We start from the raw sequence: 14,510 nt of genomic DNA on the forward strand, positions 1-14,510 counted from the left end.
GGTAGGCAATTAAAAGGATCAAAAGTGTAACATTAGTTTCACTCTCAAATTTAAATTACAGCCCAGCAGTGGTGCGTGCCTGTCATCTCAGAAACTCAGAAGGCTGAAGTAGGGGGGATCACAAGTTCAAAGCCAGCCTCACCAACTTAGACCCTCTCTTAAAATATTTAAAAGGGGTTGGGGATTTGGCTCAGTGGTGGAGTGCCTGTGGGTTTAATCCCCAGTACCACACACACACACACACACACACACACACACACAAATTCTTATTAATGTATATTTCAGGCAGTAGCCCTCAAGGAAAACTAAGGAGGCTAAAAATTGCTGATTTGTATTTCTACTCAGAAGCTAATTCCCAAAGAACCTGAAAACTATTTACTAGTTGAAGAAATTTGTTATTATAAATCTTATCAATAAAAATAGCAATGATTCTTTCATTCAAAAATGAACACTGTGGTAGAAAAATAATAGTAAGTAAAATATAACCTCTGCCCACATGTAGTTTAGAGTGAGATTGACAGACCAATTATTAAACCAGCACTAACAAAGTATGGTAATAATAACTGCATACAAGAATGTCAACTGTTGCCCAGGAACTGGTCAAGGGAAACTTCAGAAGAAGTGATATTTTAGTGAGATTTAAAGGATAAAAAGGTCAAATAGGTGACAAGATAGAATAATGGGAAATGACTATAAACTGGCATGCTACTTAAGAGCTTCTCCCTACACCTCTCACCAAAGGCACACAGAAGGTTAAATTTAAGTAAACAGAAGCACATTCAAGGAAGAATGTGGGCTAACATGAGAGTGAGAAGCTTTTGGGATAAAGGAAGGAATACATATTCAAGGGAAAATGTGGGTGATCTCCAGAGGGAGAAACAGCCCTAAAGAGCTAGTTTTAACAACAGAGCAATCATTAGACATCTGTTTTAACTAAAATTTCACGAAAGTACTTCTGAATTATAAGTTTGGGGCTTTTTTGAACATGCAATTCTCCTGCCTCAGCTTCTCAAGTAGCTGGGATTAGAAGCATATGCCACCATGAGCCCAATTCTCTTTAACTTTTTAAATAACAGCTGTAAATTTTTCCATTTCAAGATGGCAGATCTATCTTGGAATTACCACTTAAAGTAACAACATGAATATGACACAGAGACCCTGTTTCCCTTCCCTACCAAAATTTTGCTGAAATGACAGATGTTAAAATTAGAATAAATCCCTACTAAAAATGAAAAGGATGCCACTGGAAGAGTATAAATCTTGAAGAATTTGAGACAGAGAAGCAGTTATCTGGATTCATAGAAAAAAGGAAAAAGAACAGTTAATGCAGAGGTGAGACCTGTTCTTCCCAACAGAACCAAAGCAAATTGCAAAATTTGGGTTAACTAGTATGAAAATCAATAGTTGGGTGCTGGGATGTAGCTCAATGGCAAAGTACCTGCCTAGCATGCAAATGCCATGGGTTTAATTCCCAGCACCAGCGAGGGGTGCAGGGGGGTAGCAACAGTGGGCTCAGGGATAGTCATTAAAGTAGAAATTTAAGGACTGGGATGCAGTTCAGTGATAGAGCACTTGCCTAGCCTGACTAAGGCCCTGAGTTCTACCACCAGAAGAAACAAACACAGAGAAAAGGAAAAAGGGAGAGAGAAATTATTTGATTTAAGAAAAGTCAATAGGATAACTGGGTCAGTCATGACCTCTTCCTGAGAACTACCCTTTTTAAAAAAGGAAGTCTGAGTCAGGGATATAGCTCAGTGGAAGAGTGCTTGCCTTGGATTCAATCCCTAGCACCAGTGGAAAAGAAAAGAAAAAGAAAAAAGGAATCTCTCCAAGAAGACCACATTTTGAAGACATCAGGGCTAGAGAGAAGTAAGGCATGAAAATTCGAGACTTTTACAAGCATGAGACAGAAGAGTCAAGAAAAGTAAGAAAAGGAAAAAGGTTTCCCTCTGAAAGTAAAGAAAATCTTTGCATGTCTGTAATTCCAGCAACTCAGGAGGCTAAAGCAGGAGGATCACAAGCCCAGGACAGCCTTAATAACTTAAGAGAGACCCTGTCTCAAAATAAAAAATATAAAAAAGGGCCAGGGGATGTAGCTCAGTGTCAGAGCACACCTGGGTTCAATTTTCTAGTACTCAAAATAAAGTCTTATTGTGGAAATTTGCACGGTCCCCAGCCTTCCTGCCTGCAATCCACGCAGGTGGGTCTTTGTATACCTTTTCTACTTGGCCAGACATAAACCAAGTCTTCCAGTCAGAAGAGAGGATTACTTGGGCAAACCACCTTTAGAACACAGAAGAAACTTAGCTAGTCTTTTAACTACAGAATAAAATCATCAAAAATAAAATAAAATAAGCAAAAAGGCAAAATAACATACAAACTTTTTAACAATAGATTTGGGGCTGGGGATGTCACTCAGTGGTAGAAATACTTGCTCAGTATGCATGAAGTCCTGGGTTCCATCCCGAGTACCTCAAAAAACAAAATCCTAGATTCAAATCAGAAACCCTAGAGCAGCCTGAAATTAGGCTGTGAAAAAAAGGAAAAATGAGAGAACATAAGACTAAATAATGAAAATTAGATGAGGCTGACACAAAATTAGCCATTTAAAACAAGGCAGGCAAACTATATGCTGGTGAATTAAGTTTGTAAGAACAAAGTCTCATTTATTTACATATGGTTTTTTCATACTACAATGGCAGAGCTGAAAGTTGTGAAACTGTGGACCACAAAGCTCAAAATTATTTTTGCTTTATTTTTTGCAATGCTGGGGATTAAACCCAGGGCCTCACACATGCTAAGAAATGATTTACCACTGAACTAACCCAATACAAAGCCTAAAATATTTACTACTTGACACTTTACAGAAAAAATAATTTGTTAATTCTTCATCTAAGAAAATAAATAAATAAATAAATAGAACCAAACAAAGCTCATAGAAGTTAAGGGGGAAAAAAGGGATGTAAAGTATAAAGGCAAGGACAAGAGACAGAGGAAGCATATGAATATAGGTATAACATCTTTTTTTATTTTTTGGTACCAGGGATTGAACCCAGGGGTGCTGAACCACTAAGCCACATCCCCAGTCCCTTTTTTTTTTTCTTTAGAGACAGGGTCTCACTAAGTTGCTCAGGACTTGCTAAATTGCTGAGGCTAGCTTTGAACTTGCGACCCTCCTACCTCAGCTTCTTGAGGCACTGGGATTATAGGTATGTGCCATGGTACCCAGCTTCCATTAGAAGAAAACCAAAAAGAAATATGAAGAGGCCATACTCAAAGAAATCAGAACAATGTTTTCTAGAATTAAAAAGACAAGTTCTTAGATTCAATAAGTCCAGTGAATACTGTGAAGAATGAACAAAAAAGATGTGTGTAGGTCCACTTCAGTGAAGTTGCAGTGTATCAGGCAGGAAGAGAAAAAAAAAGAAAAAAGAAAATCCTAAAAATTTCTGGAGAATAAATGTAGGTTACCCACAAAAGAATTAAGAATGTCCAATGTCAGACTCCCTTTTTATGATGCTAGCTTAACATTAATACTCAAATCTGGTAACGGGAGGGAAAAGTACAGGCTAACATCATTCATAAATACACATGTTAAGTTTAAAATCTTACACGAAAAGCATCACACTAAATCTTGCAATTTGTTAAAAACAAACAAACAAAAAAACCCACCAATGCTGGAGGGTGGGGAAGCGGAGGTGTAACTCAGTGGTACAGCACTTGCCCCAGCATTTGTGAGGCCCTGAGTCTGATTTCCAATACCACATACAAAGCTGAATGGTTGAGTACATGAATGTTCACTTTACTATTTTTAAATTGTACATGTATACATATATCTTATGTAGTTACATCACACAATTAAAAAAAATTTTAAATTATTGTACAGGAAGAATACAAGGGAAAAAATTAAAATTACCTACAACCTCAAGATCCAGATAAAACCAGTATTAATATTTTGGTGTTGAATTTTTAGCAGTGACCCTCCCCACCTCCCAGTGTGCTAGGTATCAATCAAACCCAGGGCCTCACACATGCTAGGCAAACACTGTATCTCTAAGCCACATTCGTAGCCCTTTTCTCCAGTTATTTTATATGGCACGTACTCACCACGCCATACAATCGTGTATAATCATAATCATCTTATGATGCTATTTACGTACCTGTGGCTTCCTCATTATTTGAACCAGCTGACATTCCTAGTCGCTCCTTCAAAGACTTGGAAACTTGCACTATAAAGAGACAAAATTTCAAAACTCAAAAGTTGGACAGACTCTTTTTATATTGTTCAAATATTTTTTTCGAAGTTCATGAATTAGACTATACACTTCTAATGCAATTAAAAAAAAAGCCTCAAGATCTTAAAATTTTTCTTCTCCATAGAACATACTTATGCAAATCCTGAATTCCCTAGAGATTTCTGTAAAATTTCAAAACACTTTCTTTAGACCTGAAAAGCAAAAACTACTGAATTCAAGGAAATGATTGTTACTGTACAACTTTCATTTTGGCACCAAGTGTGGTGGTCCATGCCTGTGATCCCAGCAACTCAGGAGGCTGAAGCAGAAGGATCCCAAGTTTGAGGCTACCCTCAGCAACTTAGTGAGGTCCTAAGGAAGTTAGCAAGACCTAATAGCAAAAAATAAAAAATAAGGGGCTGGGGAGATAGCTCAGTTGGTAAAGTGCTTGTCTTACAAGCATAGGTCCCTGGGTTCAATCCCCAGCACCGCAAAAAAATAAAAAAATAAAATAAAAAATAAAAAGGGTGGGGGACGCAGCTCAGTGGTAGAACGTCCTGTGTTTAATACCCAGTACCAAAATAATACATAAAAGTTTTTTGGAATCAGAAGTTTTTCCCCCTAAATCAATTTGAAACATGCCCTTTAGTTATGACAAATAAAGAGTAACTTCCATTTTTTTGAGTTCATAAGAAAGTCCCCCCAAACAGGTTACAAGCAAATGCAAAGAAATTTCTTTTCTTTGTTTTTTGTGGTGCTGGGGATTGAACCCTGAGCCTTGTGCCTCCCAGGCAAGCCACATTCCTAGCTCAGTTTCTTTAAGAAAAATTTAAACACAACGAGAAGGAAAAAAGTCTACCCATCTTTAGTATAAATCCCATGTTCACTGTACATTAAAAAGAGGGTTAAAAAATCCAAACTTTGACTCCTTCTTTCCTTCCTATCAAATGATTCTAACTCCCAAATATCTCCCAATTTCGTCCATATTTCTTCAGATCAACTTCTAGAATACTAAATCTATGCCACTATCTCCTTTTATCTGGGTTAACAGCTTGATAACTCATATCCATACCAGCACTTTGACCCCTTTTTTCTCCATACTGCAGGCAGGATAAGAGTTCTAAAATCAAAATTGGACCCTTTGATCCCTGTCTATGACCTTTTGATGGATTTTTACTATTTTAGAGTAAGCCCAAACTCTCTTAACATAGCCCGAAAGGCTTTATATCATCAGGTATGATGACTAGTAATTATAATCTCAGTGATTCTGGAGGCTGAGGCAGGCGGATCCCAAGTTAAAGGCCAGTATCAGCAATTAAGTGAGACCCTGACTCAAAGGGTCAGGGATAGAGCTCAGTGGTAGAGTGCCCCTAGGTTTAAACCCTAGTACCACAAAAAACAAAACCAAAACAAAACCCCTATTCTATGTGGTCCCCCTTTCTTTTCTAAGCACGATGCCCCTCAGCACTCCAATTCCATATTTTAGATATACTCGGTTCCCTCAACACATCATGCTTTTTTTTTTTTTAAACGCATCATGCATTCTTAGCTCTGCAACTCCGCAAGGATTATTCACTCATCCTAGAGCACAGCCCCTTCAACTTCACCTGGCTAATTCCTAACTCATGTTTCTGGTCTAAGTTTTAACACCACTTCCTCTATAAATCTTACCCTAACAGATGATAATATTAAGTGCCCTTTCTATGTGTTCTCACAGCAACATGTACTTTTCTGTCAGTTTATCACAATATATATAAGTATTCCTACCTGCCATTATACTATAAGCTTCTGAGGGGTGTTACAGCGTATATAAATATTACAGCGTATGTATATATTTTGTTCAATTTTATCTTAATGATATAGCAGAATAAGCAATGAGTAATAAAATAGACACCAAAAAATAATAATTTATCTGAACAAAAGAATGATGAACTGCAGCTGTTAACATTATAACAAGGGTAATTACACACATATACAAGTGTGCACAAACACAAGTACACACACACACAATGCATTATAACAGAGGTACCTACCTTTTTTTGGTATTTTATCCAGGTTAGTTTCTGGAGCTTCAACTTTCTTTCCTAGCCTCTGTGCAAGGCTCCGCTTTAACGGGGGATCACTCTCACCACCTACAAATAGGGGCAACTTTGATTAAGAGGTCAAAAAATACAAGCAAAAAGAGATAATGATGAGGGCTGGGGTTGTGGCTCAGTGGTAGAGCGCTTGCCTCTACCACTGTGTGTGGGAAGCACTGGGTTCGTTCTTAGCACTGCATATAAATAAATGAATAAAACAAAGGTTCATCAACAACTAAAATATATATATACATATATATATATAAATAATTTTTAAAAAGGAGAAACAATGATGAATACTTCTATTAAGTTTTCTGCAGTGACATGGTATGTTTTTTCACTAGCTTCCTTAGAACTCAATGTTTGAGAAGGAATAAATGTCCCAGAAAAAGAGATAAGGAAGGGATAAAAAACTGAAATGTCTAAATGAATATTTACCATATAAGTAACACACCTGATCACACAAACATAATGATCTTATGGAGGAACACAGCCTTTGTTGAGACTGAAGTTTAGAACCAGGAATGTGAAAAAAACATTACAAAAAAATTTTAGCTGGCCAACTGCTGAATCCATAATATATTCATTTGAATATAACTTGGGCAAGTTATTTAAACCTTTCTAAGTTTGTGCCCAGTGCAGAAAACGTTTGCTGGCATTTATTAAGTGTCAGTATACTGCCTAGTGTCCTCATGGTTGCTGAGGAATAGATTAAAGTGTATACAAAGTACTTTAATACCTAACAAATCCACATCAAATATGAGATTTATTTCATTCATAAGGCTTGATATAATCATTGGAAGTTTTTTTTTTTTTTTAATTTACTAGGGTGATAACTGCATAACTGATCAATGACAAAGTCACACTTTATGTCTAAAAACTTGAAATACTACTAAATTCAGAACAGTTTTGAAGACAGCAGCAGAGAGACAAATATGGAAGAAAACAGAATGGAGACAAGGATTCATTTTAAGTACATAAGACAGTAATAAGAAATTTCTGAAATTAAAAAAATTTTCAAAATAATTTTTTTGATGGTGCATCACAGTAGATGTAAAGTGATTCAGTAAATGTGGTAAAGTACTTCCCTAATATTAAAATAGTACCAATAAATTAAAGGACCCAAATTATTAACCAGACCCTCCTCAAAAAAACAAAACAAAAAAATCACTCATTTAAATTTATCCAAAGAAATAGAAGTATTCTTCACTGTTTTTTAAACCTAATACTTTCTACAAAGTTGGTCATGGCCATAATCTAAATTTTTTAACACTTTAAATTTCTCTTAAGTTCAATAAAAGGTACAATACACACATAAAAAACATGAGGTCATTTTGTAAGTGCTCTCAGCCAAAAACACAGGGGCCCAGCAAATCAGTTATCAATGGGATTTGAGTTTCAAGACAGTTACCATGTTAAAGACAGAGCAAATAGAAAACAAAAGATTTGCACAAAACTTATCTTACCTACTGAAAATTTTCGTTTTCCCAGTCTCTCAGTAAGACTCAATCTAACCAAGGGTTCTTCTCCTGAAATGGCAAAAATAAAATCTCTCTAGTACTAGCCAATAGTACTTAAGGAAATCTATCGCAGTCAAATGCACAGTCCAAACAAAAGCCAAGAGCACAATTTTAATAACAGCAACCAAGTACAATACAAATCATGTTCCAATTGGTTACAGAGCCCCAAGCTTTTTACCTTTTTTTTTTTGGTATCAAGGACTGAACCCAGGGGTGCTTAACCTCTGAGCCACATTCGCAGACCCGCCCCCAACCCCTTTTTTATAAAAAAATTGATTTTGACACAGGATATCACTGAGTTGTTGAGGGTGGATCATAAGTGATCCTCTGCCTCAGCCTTCTGTTGCTGGGACTGCACCACCATGACCAAGGTCAAGCTTTACTTTTGCTTAGGCACTTTGATAAACTATGTAACTTTATCACCCCTGCATGTAAGGTTTCTTTCTTCTAATTTTTGGTTGTCTGGCATAAATTTAAATGTACCTGAACACTGCAATTTCATCCTCACTAGATTTTAAACTGTTGAGTGAAAAGACTTTTTACATTTTTCTCTAACTCAAAGCATTTATTATAATTCTTTACCCATGATAAGAAGCTGATAAACTAGTTGAATGAATGTAGGTAAACAGAAAATGTATAAATTAAATATAAATAATTGTGAGGGCTGCTTAATTAAAAATTTTTAACCTTTTAAATAGTAGAGTCCAATGTATTTTTCTTTTTTTTTTTTCTTTTTTTTTTTTTATTGTCAACAAATGGGATACATGTTGTTTCTCTGTTTGTACATGGCGTAAAGGCATACCATTTGTGTAATCATAAATTTACATAGAGTAATGTTGTTTGATTCATTCTGTTATTTTTTCCCTTTGTATTTTTCTTTTAATCTTCATATCTGATTAATACACTAAAGTCTTCATGCAAATCCATCAAAGGTTAAGAATCTCCTAAGGAGGGCTGGGGTTGTGGCTCAGTGGTAGAGCACTTGCCTACCATGTGTGAGGTAGTGGGTTCAATTCTCAGCACTGCATATAAATGAATAAAATAAAGGTCCATTGACAACTAAAAAAGTTAAAAAAAAAAAAAAATCTCCTGAGGATTCTTTAATCCCAATGACTACATTAAAGTAAAAGGCCAATAACTCTCAGACCTACCTATACCTTACCTTGTTTGCTTGACAGAGTTACTGTCCTCACCACAGTCCGAACATTCTCTTTTTCAGGACCTGGAATGGGCTGAGGTTGGAGTAAAAGACTGGAAACTCCTGCAGAACCTTCTGAATAAGGAAAGCCAAAGAATGGCAAATAATTTATGGAAAATAAAGCTATCATAAGTCAAAAGAATTTGTTTGTATGACTAGTTAAGTTCAATACTGACTGCCATGTGATACACGTCAATCGGCCTTGCTGTACTTGTTTAGTTACAATGAAATGGAATAATGGTTAGGGAAGACTTGGGTGCAATGTGAAAATAAAATATAAAATAGTTGTGCGTTATTTAAGCACCCAACTTATTTTCATTTACTAGTAAGGCTATCAGTATTCTAAAGTTAATTTCGGAAGTATCTAACCACGAGGTGTATCTATTTGACCTTTTCCATCTAAAATCATTGAACATAACTCAAGGTTCCTATAGAACCAGCTTTAACAAGACAGTTCTTAGAACCAACCATCTCTCTCTCCATATACTACATTTCACATCTTATCTAAAACTTTTAAGGTTGGAAATACATTATCAACTGGATTGAGAAGCTCCAGAAGAAAATCCAGCAACTCTTAAGGAAAAACTCTTCTACCACAAAATGAATTTTTTGCCTTCTTTTTTTGGATGATATGGGGATTGGACCCAGGGGTACCCTACCACTGAGCCGCATCTCCAGCCTTTTTATTTTTCATTTTGAAACAGGGTCTCACTACGTTGCTTAAGTCCTCACTAAATTGTAGAGGCTGACCTCCTCCTGTAACTGGGATTACAGGATTGCACCAGTTCTTTTAATTTTTCATTTTCATATAGGGTCTTGCTGGGTTGCTAAGACTGGCCTCAAATTTGTGATCTTCCTGCCTCAAGCGCCCAAACAGCTGAGAATACAGGACTGTGCCACCACACTCAGCATGTTTTTGCTCTCTTAATATGATTCTTTTTATCCCTCTTTCCACTTAATATGGGTTTTACATGGTGTTCTTTAGAGCTACGCTTTCCAAGATGCACAGGTTCTTTAAGGTAACTATATAGGTGTAGCTCTGAACAGTTAGGAACTGAAACAGTTGCAAATAAGTCTGTTATACTTAAAACAAGCTGCAAGACTCAAAATTTATTTGCTTATATTGGCTGTTGATTCAAAGAGTCCTTGTTCTGCAGTAACATACAACCAAAACTTGTAAAACCAAACTGTGCCAAAACTTTTGTGACTTACCACCTTGCTTCTTTGATTTTTCCTTCATTTTCTTTGATTTAATTTCCTCAAGAGTTTTTATTCCAAAATTCAAACATTCTCCTGAAAAACCAAAATGTAAATCACATGAGGAACTAGAGCTGTTTTACCTTTAAATTTTTATCTTTTCATGGCAGGCATTCAAGTATTTCTTAAATGAATCATTAGGAGAAAATATGTGTATGTAGTATGGGGGAGAGAACAGAGAGATCTGTGACTGAACTAAATTTCAAAAGTAATCACAATAGCTGGGCACGGTGTCACACACCTATAATCCCAGTGGCTCAGGTGAGGCAGAAGGATTGCGAGTTCAAAGCCAGCCCCAGCAACTTAGCCTAAGCAACTCAGTAAGACCCTGTCTCTAAATAAAATATAACAAAGGGCTTGGGCTTGGCATGTGGCTCAGTAGTTAAGAGCCCCTGGATTCAAAGGAAAAAGAAAGGGAAAGGGAAAGGAAAGGGAAAGGGAAAGGGAAAGGAAAGGAGGAAGGAAGGAAGGAAGGAAGGAAGAAAGAAAAAGTAATCACAACAGTCTGGACACATTTAAACAGTGCTGTAAGATTTATCAACAACATAGCCTCTTCTTACCTTGCTTTAAATTGACCCCAGGTTTCCGAGCAGAAGTTACTCGTAATCCGTTATGAACTTCAGGAGTTGGTTGCAGGGTAGGTGTTTTAGTTTCATCACCCTCCTCAGAAAACTGGTCTATATGTCAACATTTGGGACAAATTTACAAGTCAGGCCTAGAGCATTAACCCTAATTCTACACAATTCAATAATACATGACCCTGACTGCTTATTTGCCTTTACTGGAGAAAAACCTAAAACTTACCATCATCATCTTCATCATCATCTGCAGCATTGATCACAACTGGTGGATGTGTGGGGCTGGGGACGTTTTCAGAACTTTCTACTTTCATAACACTCCTCAGCTGAGGGGACGGATTAGACTGGACAGACAATTTGTTCTGCTGAACTGTGAGTTGGCTAGTCTTCACTTCTTCTTCTGGTGATTCAGACATAGTGGGCAATATAGCTAAATATACAAAAACAGTCAAATTACAAATAGAAGACATAATTCCAATTCAACAAAAATTTCTGCCTTTTTTTTGCTTTTGTTTTTGTTTTTGTGGTACTGGGGATAGAACTCAGGGCCTTGTGCTTGTGAGGCAAGCACTCTACCAGCTGAGCTATTGCCCCAGCCCCAATTTCTGGCTTTTTATGGTACGTTTGATACATTTCCCTTAATAAGCCTTTAATCTTTTTACCTAATATTCCCACATAGGGTTTTGAATTCCAAGGGAGGAAAAAAATGTAGTTTCAGCCAATAACTCTTCACTATATTGAAACACAGTGGGAACTCAGAAAACAAAAGGCTAGATGTATAGTAGCTGTTTGCAAATTCTAAACATTTAATTTTTAAATTAAGGTTTTAGCCGGGTATAATAGTATATGCCTATAATCCCAGTTATGTGTGAGGCTGAGGCAAGAGCTGGCAAGTTTGAGGCTGCCTAGGCAAGTTGGAGAGATTCTGTCTCAAAATTAATAAGGGTTGGGACGTAGGCTCAGTAGTAGTTCTCCTGGGTTCAATCCCTAATACATACAACACACACACACACACACACACGAGAGAGAGAGAGAGAGGTGTAGAAAAGACTGAGCCTATTTTTTGTACCGATTAGAGGTGAAAAGACATAGTCATCAAATTTTAATCACACAGTAGATGTGGCTATTTATTTACTCACTCACTTTTGCAGTACTGAGCACTGAACTCTAGGGCCTAGTGTACGCCAGGGAAGTGCTCAACCACTGGGCTACACCCAAAGTCCTAGATGTGGCTTTTTAATGGTCAATAATTCAAGAAGGAAATTCCTTAAGAGACTCTGGAAGGCTGGGGAGATAGCTCAGTCAGTTGAGTGCTTGCCTTGCAAGCACAAGGCCCTAGGTTTGATCCCCAGCACCGCAAAAAAAAAAAAAAAAAAAAAAAAAGAGAGACTTTGGAAATAAATGCCAGATATCTGGAGAATATATATTTTAGTATAGATCATAGCCTAGGGCAGGGTTGGCAAACTTTCTGTAAAGAGCCCCAGAGTCACTCTTTTAGGCCTTGTGGGCCATATGGTCACTGTCTCAACTATTCAACTCTGCAGCAGCAGCATAAAACTGGCTATACAAAATATGTAACTGAATGGACAAGGTTGCATTCCACTAAATGTTTTTACAAAACAGGCAGAGGACCAGACTTGTCATCCCCTATGGAATGAAGTGTCTTTTGAGAATCTATACGACCCTTCTATGAATCTGGTAAAAGAATGAGAACTAAAGCAAGCTATAGGAACTTAATCTGCCATGCCACAAAACATTTGGTTCTACGAATATGTATAAATAATTTAACCTTAAAAAAAAAAAAAAAATAATAATAATAATTTAACCTTAATAAGGTTCAGTTTTCTCATCTGCAAAGTGGAAATAATACTGCTTTCTCACTGGACTGAAAGAAGCAAATGTATATAAAGTACTTTGTGTAATGTGCATAGTAAGCTTTCATTTAATAATAAATATTCTTTTAAAACTAAAAACTCATCTCACTTTTGCTTGGAGGTAGAAACAGGCCATCAACATAACGTCCTCTGTTGTGATGGAAAGCGCAGTTCAATTTTTGACATCCCATTGGTTGATTTTCCCAATAACAAGGAATTTCACTGCGTTTTTTCTGTAAGAGACAAAGACACGTTGTTTAAATAAAGAAAGTGAGACTTTCCTTAGCTATAAAATGGGAATGATAGTAGCAAAATAGTAGTATTTGTTTTTTAAAAAGATTAAATGAAATAATGTATAAGAAGCACCTAGAGCTGGGGAGATAGCTCAGTCGGTAGAGTGCTTGCCTTGCAGGCACATAGCCCTAAGTTCAATGCCCAGCACCACAAAAAAAAAAAAAAAAAAAAAAAAAGAAGCACCTAGTACACAGAATGGAGTCAATGAACTGCAGTTATTATTTGAAGATGATGTTAAGTTCAAGGTTCTTAGAAAATTTTTCATTCCTGATTTCTCAAAGGCAGGCACATGTAACATACTAAGGATAGTATGTATCCTTCCAAGTCACCTCACTGTTATAAAGGAGACCTGGGGGAAAAAGGAACATCTGCAGGGTTGGGGTGTAGCTCAGTGACAGACTGCTTGACTACAGCAAGCACCATCCCTAGCACCAGTGTGGGGGATATTCAAAGCAACACCATTTGTAATAGTTTAATTTCACAGGGTCCAAGTATAAACAGTTGATTCTTATGAATTATTTAAGTAGTTATGTTCTATAAAGTCACAGGACACTGAATTAGTGAATCCTAAACCAATGCTCCTAAGGGAACACAGGGTTGGGTTCCTAAGACTCTTTGGTCACATTTTAGTCACATTCATCAACCATTCAATACACATTTTCTGTGTTTCTGTGAGTACATATGAGACAAAATATTTTAGTTCTCAGAGTTGCAGCCAACTAAGTCTATGCAGAAATTTAACAGGTCTGAGACTGGTTTCCCTAGAAAGGCCTGTTGACACGGTTGGTCTTTGGCATCTAAAATGTGGCCCTTGGAATGCCCCCAGTTAACTGATAATGGGGGAGAGGTGAGGCTCACCACTGTGCTTAGACTGTCTGTGCAAATAATATGGTTTATGGTAAACATCTTCTCTCCTTTTGAGAGTCTGAAATTTGGGTACATGTTAGACAAACAGGGCCTAATACCCTAATGGCCAGCCCCAAGAAAAACCTGGGACAGCGAGTCTCTAATGGACCTCCCTGGGCAAAACCAGCAAAAACACTGCTACATTTTATTGCAGGGGAATATGTTCTGTGTGACTGACATCGGAGGAAGTAAGCAGAAAGAAAGAAACATGCATGCTAGCTGGGCAAGGCAGCACATGCCTTGGATCCGAGCTACACAGGAGGATGAGACAAGGAGGATCACAAGTTCAAGGTCAACCTAGGCAACTTAGCATGCCTCCAAAAAATAAAATAAAATAAAAAGGACTCCACATATAGGCTCAATGGTAAAGTGCTTGCCTAAAATGTGAGAGGCAATAGGTTCAATTCCCATACCATCACAAAAAAAACAAAGCAAAATAAAATAAACTTGCACTTTGCTTCACCCAGACTCTCTTTCTTTTATGATCCCACACAGTATCCTCACTCTATTGCTGTAATAAATCAGCTGGGGTATATTGTAGAAAATTATTCAGGGAGACCCTGATAAAAC

The 14,510-nt window shown here is 37.1% G+C and overlaps 1 protein-coding gene across 6 annotated transcripts in view; it reads right to left on the reverse strand.

Annotated features, from left to right (window-relative positions):
• Positions 1–14,510, reverse strand: part of ZC3H11A (zinc finger CCCH-type containing 11A) — a 37,507-nt gene that overhangs the window by 5,381 nt on the left and 17,616 nt on the right. For 5 of the 6 annotated variants that reach the window (XM_079107393.1, XM_079107391.1, XM_079107394.1 and 2 more), the window contains 8 exons: positions 12,850–12,973; positions 11,093–11,296; positions 10,849–10,965; positions 10,244–10,324; positions 8,996–9,106; positions 7,780–7,842; positions 6,269–6,367; positions 4,161–4,229 (listed from right to left, as the gene is read on the reverse strand). In XM_079107393.1, coding sequence (XP_078963519.1) covers positions 4,161–4,229; positions 6,269–6,367; positions 7,780–7,842; positions 8,996–9,106; positions 10,244–10,324; positions 10,849–10,965; positions 11,093–11,296; positions 12,850–12,973 — 868 coding nt within the window. The remainder of the gene's footprint in view (positions 1–4,160; positions 4,230–6,268; positions 6,368–7,779; positions 7,843–8,995; positions 9,107–10,243; positions 10,325–10,848; positions 10,966–11,092; positions 11,297–12,849; positions 12,974–14,510) is intronic. The other variant, XM_079107395.1, reaches the window with a different exon arrangement.

This window comes from Sciurus vulgaris, assembly GCF_902686455.1.
Source record: "Sciurus vulgaris genome assembly, chromosome: 12".
NCBI classification, from domain to species: Eukaryota; Metazoa; Chordata; class Mammalia; order Rodentia; family Sciuridae; genus Sciurus; species Sciurus vulgaris.